Below are 14840 nucleotides of genomic sequence, written 5' to 3' on the forward strand. Positions count from 1 at the left end.
GGAGGTCTCCGGGTCTAGTCCAGTGGTGGTTTCCGGGGCCGGGGGCGGTGTAGTTGGGGACGGGGGCGCGACTCCCGCGGTTGAGACCCCTGTATTGGCGAGTGAGAGGGAGAATTTGCTTGGGGGGGTCCCGGAGGCCGCGCGACAGAACGTGCATGTTTCGTTCGCAGGCCCTTTGGGCTGTCACCTCAAGCCTGAGGTGAAGGAGAGGATCTGGAAAGGGGAGTTCGTGGAGCTCTTTTCGCTTCTCCCCCTTGAGGAATACATTGACCTCAAGGAGGAGGATAAAAAAGATGCGAAAAAGGAGGAGGAGGAAAAGAAACGGCGGTACAGGAAGATCCCCAAAACGTTTGGGAACTGGCTAAGGGCGTTCTGCATCTTGGCCAGTGTGATGGGTGAGAAGGCGGCGGAGCGCTGTTCACAGCTCTTCTGTTACCTGGACGGGGTTTGGGAAGCATATCGGAAGTATGGGGGTCTAGCGTGGTGGCGGTACGACGAACAATTTCGTCAGCGACTGGCCGCTAATCCGGGGATGCGGTGGGACCAGATGGACCTACCGCTCTGGATAAAACTGATGATGGCGCAGAAAGCGTCTCCCTTTCAGTCGGGGGCCGGCACGGGCGCTTCTACCGCCGTGTCGGCCAACCAAAAACGGGGCTACTGTTGGCTATACAATGAGGGGCAGTGCAAGTGGGGGGCCACCTGTCGCTTCAAGCATGAGTGCTCAGGGTGTGGAGGCACTCACGGTCTCTACAGGTGCTTTAAGAAGGGGAAGTCAGCCTCTGCAGCGGGGGGGCCCGGAGGTTCGGCCACGTCCCCTGCCACTGGGAACAACACCAGGTTCAGCCTTGGCTAAACCAATACGCTAACAGGGAAGATGCTGGGTTGCTTGAAGAGGGGTTTTCTAAAGGGTTTGTGATACCGTTTCAGGACTGGGATGTGGCTCATCGGCTTTGCAACCTGAAGTCGGCCGGGGAATTTCCAGGGGTGGTCAGCAGAGGCGGCTCTCTAATTAGGCGGTTTAGGCGGCCGCCTAAGGCCTCGCACTGGCTGGGGCCTCGCGGCCGCCTAAACCGCCTGTGGCAAAGTGTGTCAGGTCCTCGGTCACTGACCGAGGACCTGACACCAGGAGGGGGCCCGGCGGCTTGCCCGGTATGCCGCCGGGTGCGAGGCCCCTCCTGGCTGCCCGGCCACCATCGCAGACACTGGTCTGCAGCTCCGCAGTGTGCAGAGCTGCAGACCATGTGACTCGCGAGAATTGGCCAATCAGAGCGTTGCCGCGGGTTACCACGGCAACGCTCTGAAATCTCGCGAGCTTACACGGTCTGCAGCTCTGCGGAGCTGCAGACCAGGAGCAGTGGCCACCGGACCACCAGGGAAATCAAGGTAGGCTTCACCCCCCCCACCACACTCAGCCTCACCCCCCCACCACACTCAGCCTCACCCCCCCTTCACCCTCCCAGTCACCATCACCACCCTCAGCCTCACCCCCAGCCCCACCATCCCCCCATCACCCCCCACCACCCTCAGCCTTACCACCCCTAGCCCCCACCACCCTCAGCCTCACCCCCACCACCCTCAGCCTCACCCCCACCACCATCACCCCCCACCCCACTCAGCCTCACCCCCACCCCAATCAGCCTCACCCCCACCACCCTCACCACCACCCCCCTCAGCCTCACCCCCCACCCCCATCAGCCTCACCCCCCACCACCCTCACCATCACCCCCCATCACCCTCAGCCTCACCCCTCCCACCACCCTCAGCATCACATCTCCCACCACCCTCAGCATCACCCCCCACCCCCCTCAGCATCACCCCCCACCCCCTCAGCCTCCCCCCCACCCCCTCAGCCTCACCCCTCCCACCACCCTCAGCATCACCCCCACCCCCTCAGCCTCACCCCTCCCACCCCCCTCAGCATCACCCCCCCACCCCCCTCAGCATCACCCCCTCACCCCCCTTAGCATCACCGCCCCTCCCCCCTCAGCCTCACCCCCACCCCCCTCAGCCTCACCCCCACCCCCCTCAGCCTCACCCCCCACCACCCTCACCACCACCCCTCTCAGCCTCACCACCCCTCACCACCCTCACCATCACCACCCTCAGCCTCACCATCACCACCCTCAGCCTCACCACCCCCCACCACCCTCACCATCAACCCCACCACCTTCAGCATCACCCCCCCACCACCCTCAGCATCACCCCCCTCACCATCACCCCCCACCACCCTCAGCATCACCCCCCTCACCACCCTCAGCATCACCCCCTCACCACCCTCAGCATCACCCCCCACCACCCTCAGCATCACCGCCCACCACCCTCAGCATCACCCCCCAGCACCCTCAGCATCATCCCCCCCACCACCCTCAGCATCACACCCCTCAGCCTCACCACCCCCACCACCCTCACCCCCCACCACCCTCAGCCTCACCACCACCCTCAGCCTCACCCCCACCAACCTCAGCATCACCCCCCTCACCACCCTCAGCATCACCCCCCACCACCCTCAGCATCACCCCCTCACCACCCTCAGCATCACCACCCTCAGCATCACCACCCACCACCCTCAGCATCATCCCCCCACCACCCTCAGCATCACACCCCTCTGCCTCACCACCCCCACCGCACCACCCTCAGCCTCACCCCCACCACCCTCAGCATCACCCCTCCCACCACCCTCAGCCTCACCCCTCCCACCACCCTCAGCCTCACCCCTCCCACCACCCTCAGCCTCACCCTCCCACCACCCTCAGCCTCACCCTCCCACCACCCTCAGCATAACCCCCTCTCACTCTCACATTACCCCCTCTCACTCTCACATTACCCCCTCTCACTCTCACATTACCCCATCTCACTCTCACATTACCCCCTCTCACTCTCACATTACCATTACCCCCCCGCTCCCTCTCACCATCACCCCCCGCTCCCTCTCACCATCACCCCCCGCTCCCTCTCACCATCACCCCCCTCTTCCTCTCACCATCACCCCCCTCTTCCTCTCACCATCACCCCCCTCTTCCTCTCACCATCACCCTCCTCTTCCTCTCACCATTACCCCCCTCTTCCTCTCACCATCACCCCCCTGCTCCCTCTCACCATCACCCCCCCTCTTCCTCTCACCATCACCCCCTCTTCCTCTCACCATCACCCCCTCTTCCTCTCACCATCACCCCCCTCTTCCTCTCACCATCACCCCCCTCTTCCTCTCACCATCACCCCCCTCTTCCTCTCACCATCACCCCCCTCTTCCTCTCACCATCACCCCCCTCTTCCTCTCACCATCACCCCCCTCTTCCTCTCACCATCACCCCCCTCTTCCTCTCACCATCACCGCCCCTCTTCCTCTCACCATCACCGCCCCTCTTCCTCTCACCATCACCGCCCCTCTTCCTCTCACCATCACCGCCCCTCTTCCTCTCACCATCACCGCCCCTCTTCCTCTCACCATCACCCCCCTCTTCCTCTCACCATCACCCCCCTCTTCCTCTCACCATCACCCCCCCTCTTCCTCTCACCATCACCCCCCCCTTCCTCTCACCATCACCCCCCTCTTCCTCTCACCATCACCCCCCCTCTTCCTCTCACCATCACCCCCCCTCTTCCTCTCACCATCACCCCCCCTCTTCCTCTCACCATCACCCCCCTCTTCCTCTCACCATCACCCCCCCTCTTCCTCTCACCATCACCCCCCCTCTTCCTCTCACCATCACCCCCCTCTTCCTCTCACCATCACCCCCCCTCTTCCTCTCACCATCACCTCCTCTCACCCCCCTCTCCCTCTCACCCCCCTCTCCTTCTCCCTCTCACCATCACCCCCCCATACACACAACACACTTCAAGCAGCTACCCCATACACATAGGGTCTCAGACAAAAACGCAAACATGTTCAGAGACATACATTCACACACACAAGGATACTCTGTCAGACACACTCTCAGGCACATACCAGGTAGACAGTGCATCAATGTGTATATGTGACACCTTTTTTTTGTTAGTGGGGCCTCATGTTTGCGTTTCGCCTAAGGCCTCATAAAGTCTAGAGCCGCCTCTGGTGGTCAGGGAGAAGTTGCTCAAGGAGGTGCAGTTGGGCAGGGTGGCGGGGCCCTTCAGCGAGCCCCCCTTACCTAACTTACGGGTATCACCGTTGGGGGTGGTACCTAAGAAGGAGCCCGGCAAGTACCGCCTGATACATCACCTGTCCTACCCCAAGGGGTCGTCTGTTAACGACGACATCGACAAGGCCCTTTGTTCGGTATCGTACGCTTCGTTTGACCAGGCGGTGAGTCTGGTGCAGCAAGCGGGACGGGGGGCGTTGTTGGCTAAGGCGGACGTTGAGGTGGCTTTTAGCCTTTTACCAATCCACCCGAAGTGCCATCACCTACTGGGTTGTCACTTCGAGGGGGAATACTACGTGGATTTTTTTTTTTTTTATTCTTTATTTTTGATATACAGGTAAATACAACAATGCCTGTATCGCCACAACAGCATCAGCAGGCTCAATTTTTATGAACATAACATAACTATAATGGAAAGTTGAGTTTGCATATATTTTGTAGTGAAAGAGGTAACGAGTTAAGATATAAACGTCTAGAAATCATTTAACATGTTTAGTTTGTGCACCACCAAACAAAGCTCGACAGCCAATCTTATAGAAGGTTGGGACCGTAGATGTCCCTGAGTGTTAGGCTTCAGGGTAGCATGCAGCGGGCCTATCAGTGTCTAGGGTTCATTTATGTTCGGTATACATGTGAACAGGGTTATATCGTGTGCGTCATAAAAACAGAGAAAAGCATTAGCATTATTTGGGTTCTCTGGTTGGGGTCACATTGGTATTCAGTGTAGGGGCATAGGTCAGGCCAGGACGTAGCGTCATACATGTTACATGCTACGTCAGAGAATACTGCCAAGAACTGGCTTCCTCCAGGGTAAACCAAGAGACTAGTGGTTATATGGTGTATGTTGGGTCCAGCAGAAGGGAACAGAGATATAATAAATTGTGGGGTGTCACGCTTGGCAGACTGTTCTGAGTAAAATCTCTGTTTCCATAACCTCTATTTCGACCCTATCGCACATTTAAATTAAAACAAAGCTTAATGAGGATATCAAACGCTAGTAACTAGCAACACGTTAGAGCTGCATTACGCTGGTAGGTGGTAGTTGGGGCTAGAGCCAGCCGGAGCCAGCATCAAGTAGACATCTAACACATAACAATTACAGTAGTAGGCGTCAGCTTGGATCCTGGCTGTTAGCCAAAAGGGACTTTAGCTTTGTGTCCCATGTTAGTGTAAAGAAGAAATCTCGTATGAGATCACGGCTACACTGCGCTATGTCCCGTATTTAAGTTCAGTGTAACAGCGTTCATATGAACAGTAGGGTAGGCTCCAAGTTATAAAACCGAAAAACATATTAAAATATAGATAAAAAAACATATAGATTCAAAAAATTTAAAAAATGTGGACGGTTCAATACTAAGGAGAGTCTTAGTGTGGCCGTGGTGTTTGATTCTGGGTAAACCATGGGTAGGGGGTTGTCGTGGAACTTGGTGAGTCCCCAGGGAAATTGATAGTTCCAGCTTACCGCCCGTTTCCCCCTTCTATGGTGGGTTCAGCACTCTTGGCTTTTTCTGCATTTGTCCGGCCTCGGTCGTCCGCCTCCGAGCCTGGTTGGGTCTTTCGAGAGTTGGGTTTGTGCTTTCTCTCTCTGCAGGGGAGGTTTGTCTCGGCAAGTGTAGTGCCCTCAGGAATCCCGTCGGGTCTTCCTGCGCCGACAGGGTAAGTATCGTTTCTTCCTGCTGTACCACGAGGGTGCCCGATGCTCCCAATCGGTATCTTATCCCGTTGTTGCGGAGTTCCTTTGTTATGGGCATAAACCTCCGTCTCTCCAGAAGCACATTAAAAGGTAGGTCATCGTAGATCCGGACAGGGTTGCCTTCCACCATGATGGTGGGGGTGTTTCTGGAGCGGGCCAGGATTGCACTTTTAAGGGATATATCCCGCGTTATCGCTATGATGTCCCTTGGGGCGTCCACTGGGGCCGTAGGGGCCTTTTTGATTCAGAATGCCGCTGTAATGGGTGAGACTCCTATCGTGGGTCGCACTCCCAGCGTTTCTGCAACTGTGTTGGCATAGCCTAGTATAGTCTCTGCGCTCACACTTTCCGGTACCCCACGGATCCGTATATTTTTCTTCCGGTGCCTTGCTTCCAGCGAGGTGACCGTGCGTGTGAGCCTGCTGAGTTGCTGAGACATGGGCTCCATTTGGTCCCTCACCTCAGTCATCTCCTGGTCTCTCCCTCCTTCCCTCTTTTCCACCGCGCCGACCCACGCGGCGATGCCATCAACCTCGGTCCGCCGGCCGGCCAGATCAGCCTTCCAGACTTCCCGCAGGTCGACCAGTAGTCTTTTAATGTCCCCTTTGGTGGAGGGTGAGGTGTCGGAATCCGAGTCTGCACTCCCATACACCCGGCTTGGGGTCCGTGAGGGCATGTTGTCGTCCTCCTCTGGGGATTTATCCGAGTAGCTGGAGTCTCGGGCTCTCACGGGCGCCATCTTGGGCTGCGCCGGTTGTTGTGGCCTATCGAAGGACGTGCGGATGTCGGGTTGTTTAGAGCTCCCTGAGTGGGTCAGCTTGCGGTTTTTCCGTCCCATCTCTCTCAGTGTTGTACACTGGTATGTGTTTTGCTGTCGTTTCAATGGATATCCTTGGCTATTTATTGCTTTTATCGATGGGGCCCGCAGGAGCTCCACATCAGCACGTCTGGTTACTTGCTCAGCTAGCCACGCCCCCCCCCATACTACATGGATTTATGTTTGCCCATGCTCGATATCGTGCGCATACTTCGAGAAGTTTAGCACGTTTCTGGAATGGGTGATGAAGCTGGAAGCGGGCACTAGGATGGTAGTCCATTTTTTGGATGACTTCCTATGTGTCGGGCCTCCCGGATCGGAGGAATGCCGGAGGGGATTGAGGACTTTGGAATGGGTGGCGCACGTTATCGGAGTCCCCCTGGCGGGTGACAAGACGGTGGGACCTACAACGTGCTTGAATTTCTTGGGCTTGGAGATCGACTCGATCAAAGGGGAGTGTAGGCTGCCGCAGGAAAAGTTGGTGGCTCTGCGGCATGCAGTGGCGGAGGTACGAGGAGCTAAGAAGGTCACACTCCGGGCGCTTCAGTCGCTGCTAGGCCAGCTAAACTTCGCCTGTCAGGTGATCCCAGTCGGCAGGGTCTTTAACAGGTTCCTAGCCAGGGCGACGGGGGGGGGGGGGTGTTCCCGCACCACCTTATTCAGGTCTCGGCGGCTATGAAGGCCGATCTGGACGTCTGGGAGGAATTCTTACGGGATTTTAACAGGAAGGTATTCTTTCGGGAGCCGGCAGCTTCGTCACAGGAGCTGGAGCTATTCACGGACGCTTCGGGTAGCGTTGGTTTCTGGGCTTACTTCTCCGGGCAATGGTGCGCGGGGACTTGGCCAGAGGAGTGGAGGGTCAGCCCGCTGATCCGCAACTTGGCGTTCCTGGAGTTGTTCCCGTTAGTCGGAGCGCTGTCATTATGGGGTCCGCAGTTGAGGGATAAGAAGGTCTTATTCTTTTCGGACAATATGGCAGTAGTTGACGCAGTAAATGGGCTATCAGCGTCCTCTATCCCGGTGCTGCGGCTTCTTTGCCGTTTTGTATTGTTCTGTATGCGTTTTAATATTGTTTTTCGGGCCCACCACGTGCCTGGACTGTTGAATGTTATTGCCGATGCGTTATCTCGTTCGCAGTGGGAGAGGTTTCGGCAAGCGGCACCTGGCGCGCGGGAGGAAGGGATGTCTTGCCTGGACGAGATGTGGCGGCTCGGGACATCATGCTTGGCGGACTGATCAGGGACTCCCTGGCGCCCAAAACACGGACAGCTTATAGTAAGGTGTGGGGGGAATGGGACGAGCTAGTGCAACAGTCGGGGGGGCAGCTCTCACAGGAGGCTCGGTTGGCCACGCTGTTGTGGCTCGTGTGTAGGTCAGTTACCACAGGGGCTTCAGCCGCGGTGATAGGACGGAAGCTGGCAGCACTAGCTTTCTTGTTCAAATTTAATGGATGGGAGGACGCCACTAAACATTTTCTGGTGAGGCAGGCTCTAAAAGGTCTAAGGAGGGGAAAAGTGTCAGTGGATTCCAGAAGGCCGGTGTCGTTCGATTTGCTACATCGGGTAGTAGGGGTCCTGCCCGTGGTGTGTTTTTCGGGATATGAAGTTAAGTTGTTCTCCGTGGTTTTTAGTTTCTCCTTTTTCGGGGCATTTCGGGTCAGCGAGCTGGTCAGCAGCAACTGCCAAGGGGCGGGGGGCTTCAGGCAGTGGATGTGGAGGTGTGGAGTGACAAGGTGGTGATCAACCTGAGGCGGTCCAAAACGGACACAATGGGGAAGGAGACCTTGGTTACGCTGAGGGAGCTCCCAGGCGGGGGCACGTGCCCGGTTAAGTGCGCCACGACCTTCCAGGTAGTCCGGGCGATGGCCGGGGGTTCATATTTTCAGCACGAGGACGGCTCTTCACTATCGAAGTTCCAGTTCCTCAGGGTTCTGCGGAAGGCGTTGGAAAAGTTGGGAGTGGACCCAAGACAATTTGGGATTCATTCCTTTTGGATTGGCATGGCTACGGAAGCGGCGAGACTGGGTTTGGGTGATGATCAGGTAAAAAAAATCGGCAGGTGGGAATCCCTGAGGTTCAGGTCTTACCTTAGGCCAAACAAGTTGGTGTGAGGCCGATGGGTGGCTTAAGGGGGATTGTTACTTTAATGTTGTGTCGTGGTTGGAATTGTACTTTATGTTTTGCAGGTTGGATGGCATGGGTGGTCGGCCACTCATATATATACTGGGCACTTTGCAGAGCTGCAGTTCGACATCCGGGTCTACAGCTGGGATTTCCGAGTTCCATGGTGCAGCTCCGGTGGTTTGGATACCGGGGTTGGGGTTGGAATACTATCTGTGCGGAAATGTTTTGTAAAATTCTGTTGGGTCAGGTTCCGGACATAGTGTCATGTGGGAGGCAATGACGTGGGGTCGTTGCCTCAGAAGGTATTGATCGAGAGTATGAAGAGGGATGTGGACAAGTTGAGGGAGTTAGTGCCAGGGGTTATGGTAGTGTGGTCGGAAATGGTTCCGAGGTTTTACTGGCGGCACGCTCGGAACCCCTCCGTGGTGGCGAAAATTAAGGGTAAGGTTAACAAAGTCATGGCGGCGTATGTGAAGCGTTTGGGGGGGGTTGTAATTAGGCACAGGGAGTTGGAGGACATGCTTCCAGGCTATTATAGGCGTGACAGGGTTCACCTCTCCGAAGTGGGCTTAGATTTTCTGCTGCTAGGTTTCCAGGAGGGCCTCCAGAGGGCAATCTTTTCCCTGGGGGGTGGGGGTGTGTCACTCAGGAGCTTGAGGAGTCGAGCTCTGAGCTGTGGCGGGGGATGGAGAGTAAAGTTGGGGGGAGAAAAGAGTGAGATGGGGAAAAGTTTGGAGTTCAGGGCTAATAGGTAGGCCTTTGGACTGGTTTGGTAGGTTCGAGCTCGTAGGTAGCTCCGAACCAGGGTGTGTAGGGGTGTCTCAGTATGCCCCTACACTGGTGGTGCCCTTTGGTGGCAATGGATGGTAATTGTGCAGGCCAACGTGGGCCTGATGTTGACAATGACCTTTATAATTTATGTTAATAATAAATAAAAGCTGTGATATACTTTTGCCAAAACCCCGGTGTCAGTGTCTTTTATTGTAATGGGTATTAGTGGGAGGTTTTGTGCCTATGCCGACAAGGCGACTGTGCACATGTCAAGTATAACCACAGGCTTGTGTATTTGTATTGGAGAATTTTACAGGCATACATATGTGTAATGAAATAATCCTTTTGCAAAAGGAAATTTTACAAAATTCAGGAGTTCATAAATCTGCACACTATCTTCCACATTGCATTTTTCATTTTACACCCTATCCTCTCTCTGTGATTACTTATCCAATTATTGAATCCACGATTTGTATTTATTCAAATGCATTACTACAAGATGGTTTTCTAATCTGGACAATGTTCCAAACATTCATACGGGTTTAATTATTTGTATATGCATTTAGAATAGAAAAACATGCATTTTTATTGATGTTACTAGTGAAACCCACAAAAGCCTGGGATCTACAGTGAGTAAACTCTGGATATTTATGAGCCAGTTCACTCTAAGCCTTCCCTGCTGTTTCTGTCTCTGACAGTAAATAGTTTAGGATAAGTACACTTCATGCCAGCAGTGAGCCGTGCATAAAGAACGCCTTTATGGCTCTAAGCAGAGTACGTTTACTACACAAGGACTAGTGCGTCGCTATGACAAGGAGTCCCTAGCAACCGCCTTGAGGCCAGCACGCATGCGCGTCGCACTGCTCCCAGAGCCTTCTATCCAGGATTGCCAGTGTTCTATCACACTGTAAGGAATGGGCGATCAGAATTTATGAAATTGGCGACCAGACGTTAACAGCATGGGAGCAGGGCTATGCGAGGACCCCTAAAAAAATCTTTATAATCCCTCTGCATTCCTAGTTAGTACTTGATTTGTGCGATATTACTTCATATCCGACCTAGATCCTAATCATTGTTTATGTATGATCTGATAAAAACGACTGGTTTAAGGCTTAATCATATTTAAACACAAAACAGATTTTACTTATGTGGTGGTCTTTCTGCATCTCTTTCTAAAAGGCTGTTATGTAGTTTTATGTGCATCTACCAAATATTTAAATAACCCCCTCCCCCCCCCCCGCCCTTTTATAGAATCCCCTCAAGCCCTATCCCCAGAATTACACATCTATATAAGCATCTTGCATTTCCTGAAGAATTGAAATCAATTTAATGTCTTATATTTAACCCTAGAGGCATATGAAGGCTTTATATAATGCTGTAACTATAAGCCCTCGCCCCTCAGTAATTTAGATGGTAAACTCTTGTGACCAGTGCCGTTTATTCTCTTGTGTGCCGTGTCCTAAATTGTCTTATGTGTTTTATAAGTAACGTTTAATCATTTATACACCCGTTACCTGTCAGAGTTCACCATTGCATAGTGACTTCAGAACCAAATAACAGTTAATCAATTGGCCAGGCTTATTAAAAAAAAAAAAAAAACCTGTCAAACATGAGATCCTAAGTAGGTAAAGCATCATGGGAGTTGTAGTTCTGTAACAGCTGAAGATCTACCTTTTTGCCATCATTGTGAAAACATTGTCTTTACAATGCATGCAGGGCTAATTAGTAAGGGACAAGTCCTGTCTCTATGGCAACCAAACAAACACATCACAGCTATAGTCTGGATACAACCACTGATTCTCCTAATGCCACTTTCTAAGCAATAAAAAACGAAAACTTTGCACATTTTTAAATGGCGAAAGACCACAATTTCCCCAGTTGATTTGTACATTTTTGTTTCTTTTTCCACCAGTTGAAATTGGAGGTTTTCCTCATTATAGCGTACTTGGAAACTTGAGTCATTTAATGCAGAAGTCATGTCTCACACGTAAGTACAAAGGTTTTTCTTGTTTGCTATTTTTTTTTTACTAAAACACTTACTGAATCTTCCTTTGTCATCTGAAGAACAGCATTCTTTTTTTTTTTTTACATTTATTCAAAATAGTCATAGTTTACTGCTTTGAACTGTCTTCTTAAAGAGACAGCGATGTCTTTTTTTTTCCACATGAAAACGCAATAAACGTGACAGGTGATACAAAATTGTATATCTGTGGTAAATACACTCGTAGGCCTGTGTACAACTTATAAGCAGGCACTGTCTGTATGTTGTATGTTATATACTGCATATTTAAAACACATATATGATTGATTCATCTTTTTTTAATTACCATATATATAATCTTTCAAACTCTTTATCTTCTGTCAGATTATTCAAACATGCAAATGTCATACCCCCTGGCAGATCAGTATCAGGGTTATTCACTGAAATAAGGATTCAAAGTTAATTACAAATTTACAGTCAAAATGGCTGAACTGGAAAAATGATGTAAGTCAGGTATGCTTGCAGTTCAGCTAATCTGGCCTTAAATGTGATATCTACATTTAATTCACTTTGAAGTCTCACTTTTGTGAATAACCCTAATAATGTCTACATGTTAATAGCTTTTGAGTCACTCTGTAGTTGTGATTGATTTAAAATGCTAGAATTCCCACCTGTAAGGCTCACAGACGGCTGCTTTAGTTTACGAAGGTGAAAACTGTATTTTGAAAATAAATACGTACGGTCAGGGCCTCTGTGTCCTTGGCACATTAATTAGTCTTGGGTTGCTGCCAAAACCTCCATATTTATGCTATAGTTAATTTTGCTAATTTGTCCCCTGTTTCCAATGTCACATGAAGCTCGCCTCGGTTCCTTGCCTTAGTCCCTATGTTTTACTTTATTTAATTTTGTTAAACCGCTGGGTTTTTACTTTAATGGAGTTAAGTGGAGCTTGTGCACTAACAAAGTTTTCTGCCAGGCTCGTTAAATTGATTGTGTTTGCCATAGGTATGCTTAAAAAATGTTTCCTCTGCAACTTGACTCATTTAGTTTATCCCTCTCAAGTTTATTCGAAAAAGTGTTAAAGGACCACAAGAGGCATCAAGACCACTTTATCTCAATAACGTTTAAAACACTGCCATTTAGTAGATACTAATGTTATGATTGCAAGGTTAGCACACCTCTAGTGGCTGTCTTCCTGACAGCCACTAGAGACGCTTCTCCTGTAAGAACTGAGTTAGACTCCATGCTCAATCAAACACTGCTTCTAGAGATTGGTACAACATTTCGAGTTGCCGCGCATGTGCTCTATCCTCCCAATGTTTCCCTATAGGGAGACATTGTATTGGCTGCGATCATCAATCTTTATGATCTCACAAGGTGGGGACAAACACCAAAATGTGTATCGCAAAACTACAGTGTTAGAAATACATGTTTACATTCCTAACACTATCGTGTTCTTTTAATCGTCATGAATTCAAAGTGATTTTAAATTTTTTGATCAATTTGCCCTTAAATGAAAGCAAATATAAGTCGCCTAGAGAATTTTTCATACTCTGTTATCCTGGTTAAAATTTTGAAACGCACTGCGAATTCCTGATAATTCATACTTTATTGGATAACCCTGTATGCATGAAAAGTCCCTAATTTTAAATACATCAAAATATAATAATACCCTATGTATGACCTACAAACAAAAGCTCCCTATGTCTTATGCAATTTGTGAATTGTAACGTACATTGACTTGATTGTCATCATTTACCTATAGTGTACTTGGTATTTTTCTTATGTGTGTCATTTTCTGTGGGTCAAGAATATACGTTACACATATCTGTTTCTCAAACCCATAAGGGAACTGAAAAGTTTTGAAATAAAATATATGTTTTCCTTTAGATTGTTTACTTGTCTGTTTAACTGAATTAGTTCATGACTTTGTTTCTAATGTGGAACATGAGTGGTTTAAGCTGCGTCAATTTTGAACACAATTTCAATTTCCTTTTTCTATTTGAAGGCTTATGCAATATGTGTATGTAAAATTATTCTCTTAGTAGGAGTAATCCCACAATATTTTCAAATGATTTGGCAACTGGCCCCATTTTGTTTAAAAATATAAATCTGTTTGGTACAAATGATATGCTTCTCTGTCATCTTCAACTTTGTCAAGACTAAACAGTGATGCTGTGTGTCATGTACACAATATCGTGTCAGTATTGGCAGTGTTGGCTTGCTTTATTTGATTTTCATTGGTCTTTCCTTTCTAAGTTTGTCAATTTGAGGAGTCTTGCTCCTTGCAAGTTTGGTTTATCTCGTTTTCACAAGACTGTCTTTGATGTGACCCTATTAAAACTATTCACTAAAGTGTCAAAACTGTTAGCAATTCAAATTAAATTTCAAATATTAGGCAAACAATAGCCAATCTAAAATATAGCTCCCTTGGAGAGGTTTTTCAATTCGGCTATTTTGACCTTAAATTTGAAATTCACCTTGAATTCCGGACAATTCATATGTGTCAAAGTTTACAAGTATTACATAACTGATCAGGGGTGATTATACGCTACATGCGAACATATAAAGTGGAAAGCATGTTCGCTCAGCAAAGAGTTTCTTGCCAGTAAGTAGACATATATCAGTATTATAATGGTGGTGAATATCCACAGGGAGTGTACAAAATAACAGAAACACTACAAGGCTGCATGTCTACAAGATTCATTTTTGTATACAGTAGGGTTCTGCAATTCTACCATCCTTCCTGAATAAATATCAAGTTATGGTATTTCATGAACAATGCTGCCCTACTGTATGTAGCATTCATATGTTGCAGTGTGATATTTTAATCATCACAGATGCTCCTCAAGGTATTTTATTTTTGATACATATATTTCTCAGTTTTACATATGTTTACAAGGTAAGTAGAAGTGAAAAGTGTCCAGAACATTTTTGTAGAGATTTGGCATGGTCTGAATTGAAATTCAGTATGGAGTATTTCGATCAGTATGGAGTATTTGAGAATTTTCTAATCGAACATCCAAATTCAGAATCAACTGAATAATTTGATAATTCGATCTGTGGGATATGAATAATCATCTCTATCTTAATGCATGACATAGGTATTGCATTTAAAAATAATGCTAAAAATAAAGATCACTTTAATGTTTCCCTCTATACAACTGCAGTCGAACCCCTACCTACCCAGGAAGAAAATCTTACCCATAAACCTAGGCATTTCAGAAGTTTATGGGATAAATATTTTATAACCAAGAGGGGCTGGTGTACTGGTGCCTCGAGAACTCTTGTTTTTGGTCAAACTGCTTGAAAATGGCTTTACCAAGAATTGGAGGGG

The 14840-nt window shown here is 49.3% G+C and overlaps 1 protein-coding gene across 3 annotated transcripts in view; it reads left to right on the top strand.

Moving 5' to 3' along the window:
- The first annotated feature begins 10362 nt into the window (after positions 1-10362).
- IQCA1 (IQ motif containing with AAA domain 1) overlaps positions 10363-14840 on the top strand; it is a 163820-nt gene continuing 159342 nt past the window's right edge. For 2 of the 3 annotated variants that reach the window (XM_063430004.1, XM_063430006.1), the window contains exons 1-2: positions 10369-10541; positions 11435-11509. In XM_063430004.1, the coding sequence (XP_063286074.1) occupies positions 11499-11509 (11 nt within the window). In that variant the 5' untranslated portion in view covers positions 10369-10541; positions 11435-11498. Of the gene's footprint in view, positions 10542-11434; positions 11510-14840 lie in introns of all 3 variants that reach the window. The other variant, XM_063430005.1, reaches the window with a different exon arrangement.

This window comes from Pelobates fuscus, chromosome 8 (assembly GCF_036172605.1).
Source record: "Pelobates fuscus isolate aPelFus1 chromosome 8, aPelFus1.pri, whole genome shotgun sequence".
In the NCBI taxonomy this organism is placed as follows: Eukaryota; Metazoa; Chordata; class Amphibia; order Anura; family Pelobatidae; genus Pelobates; species Pelobates fuscus.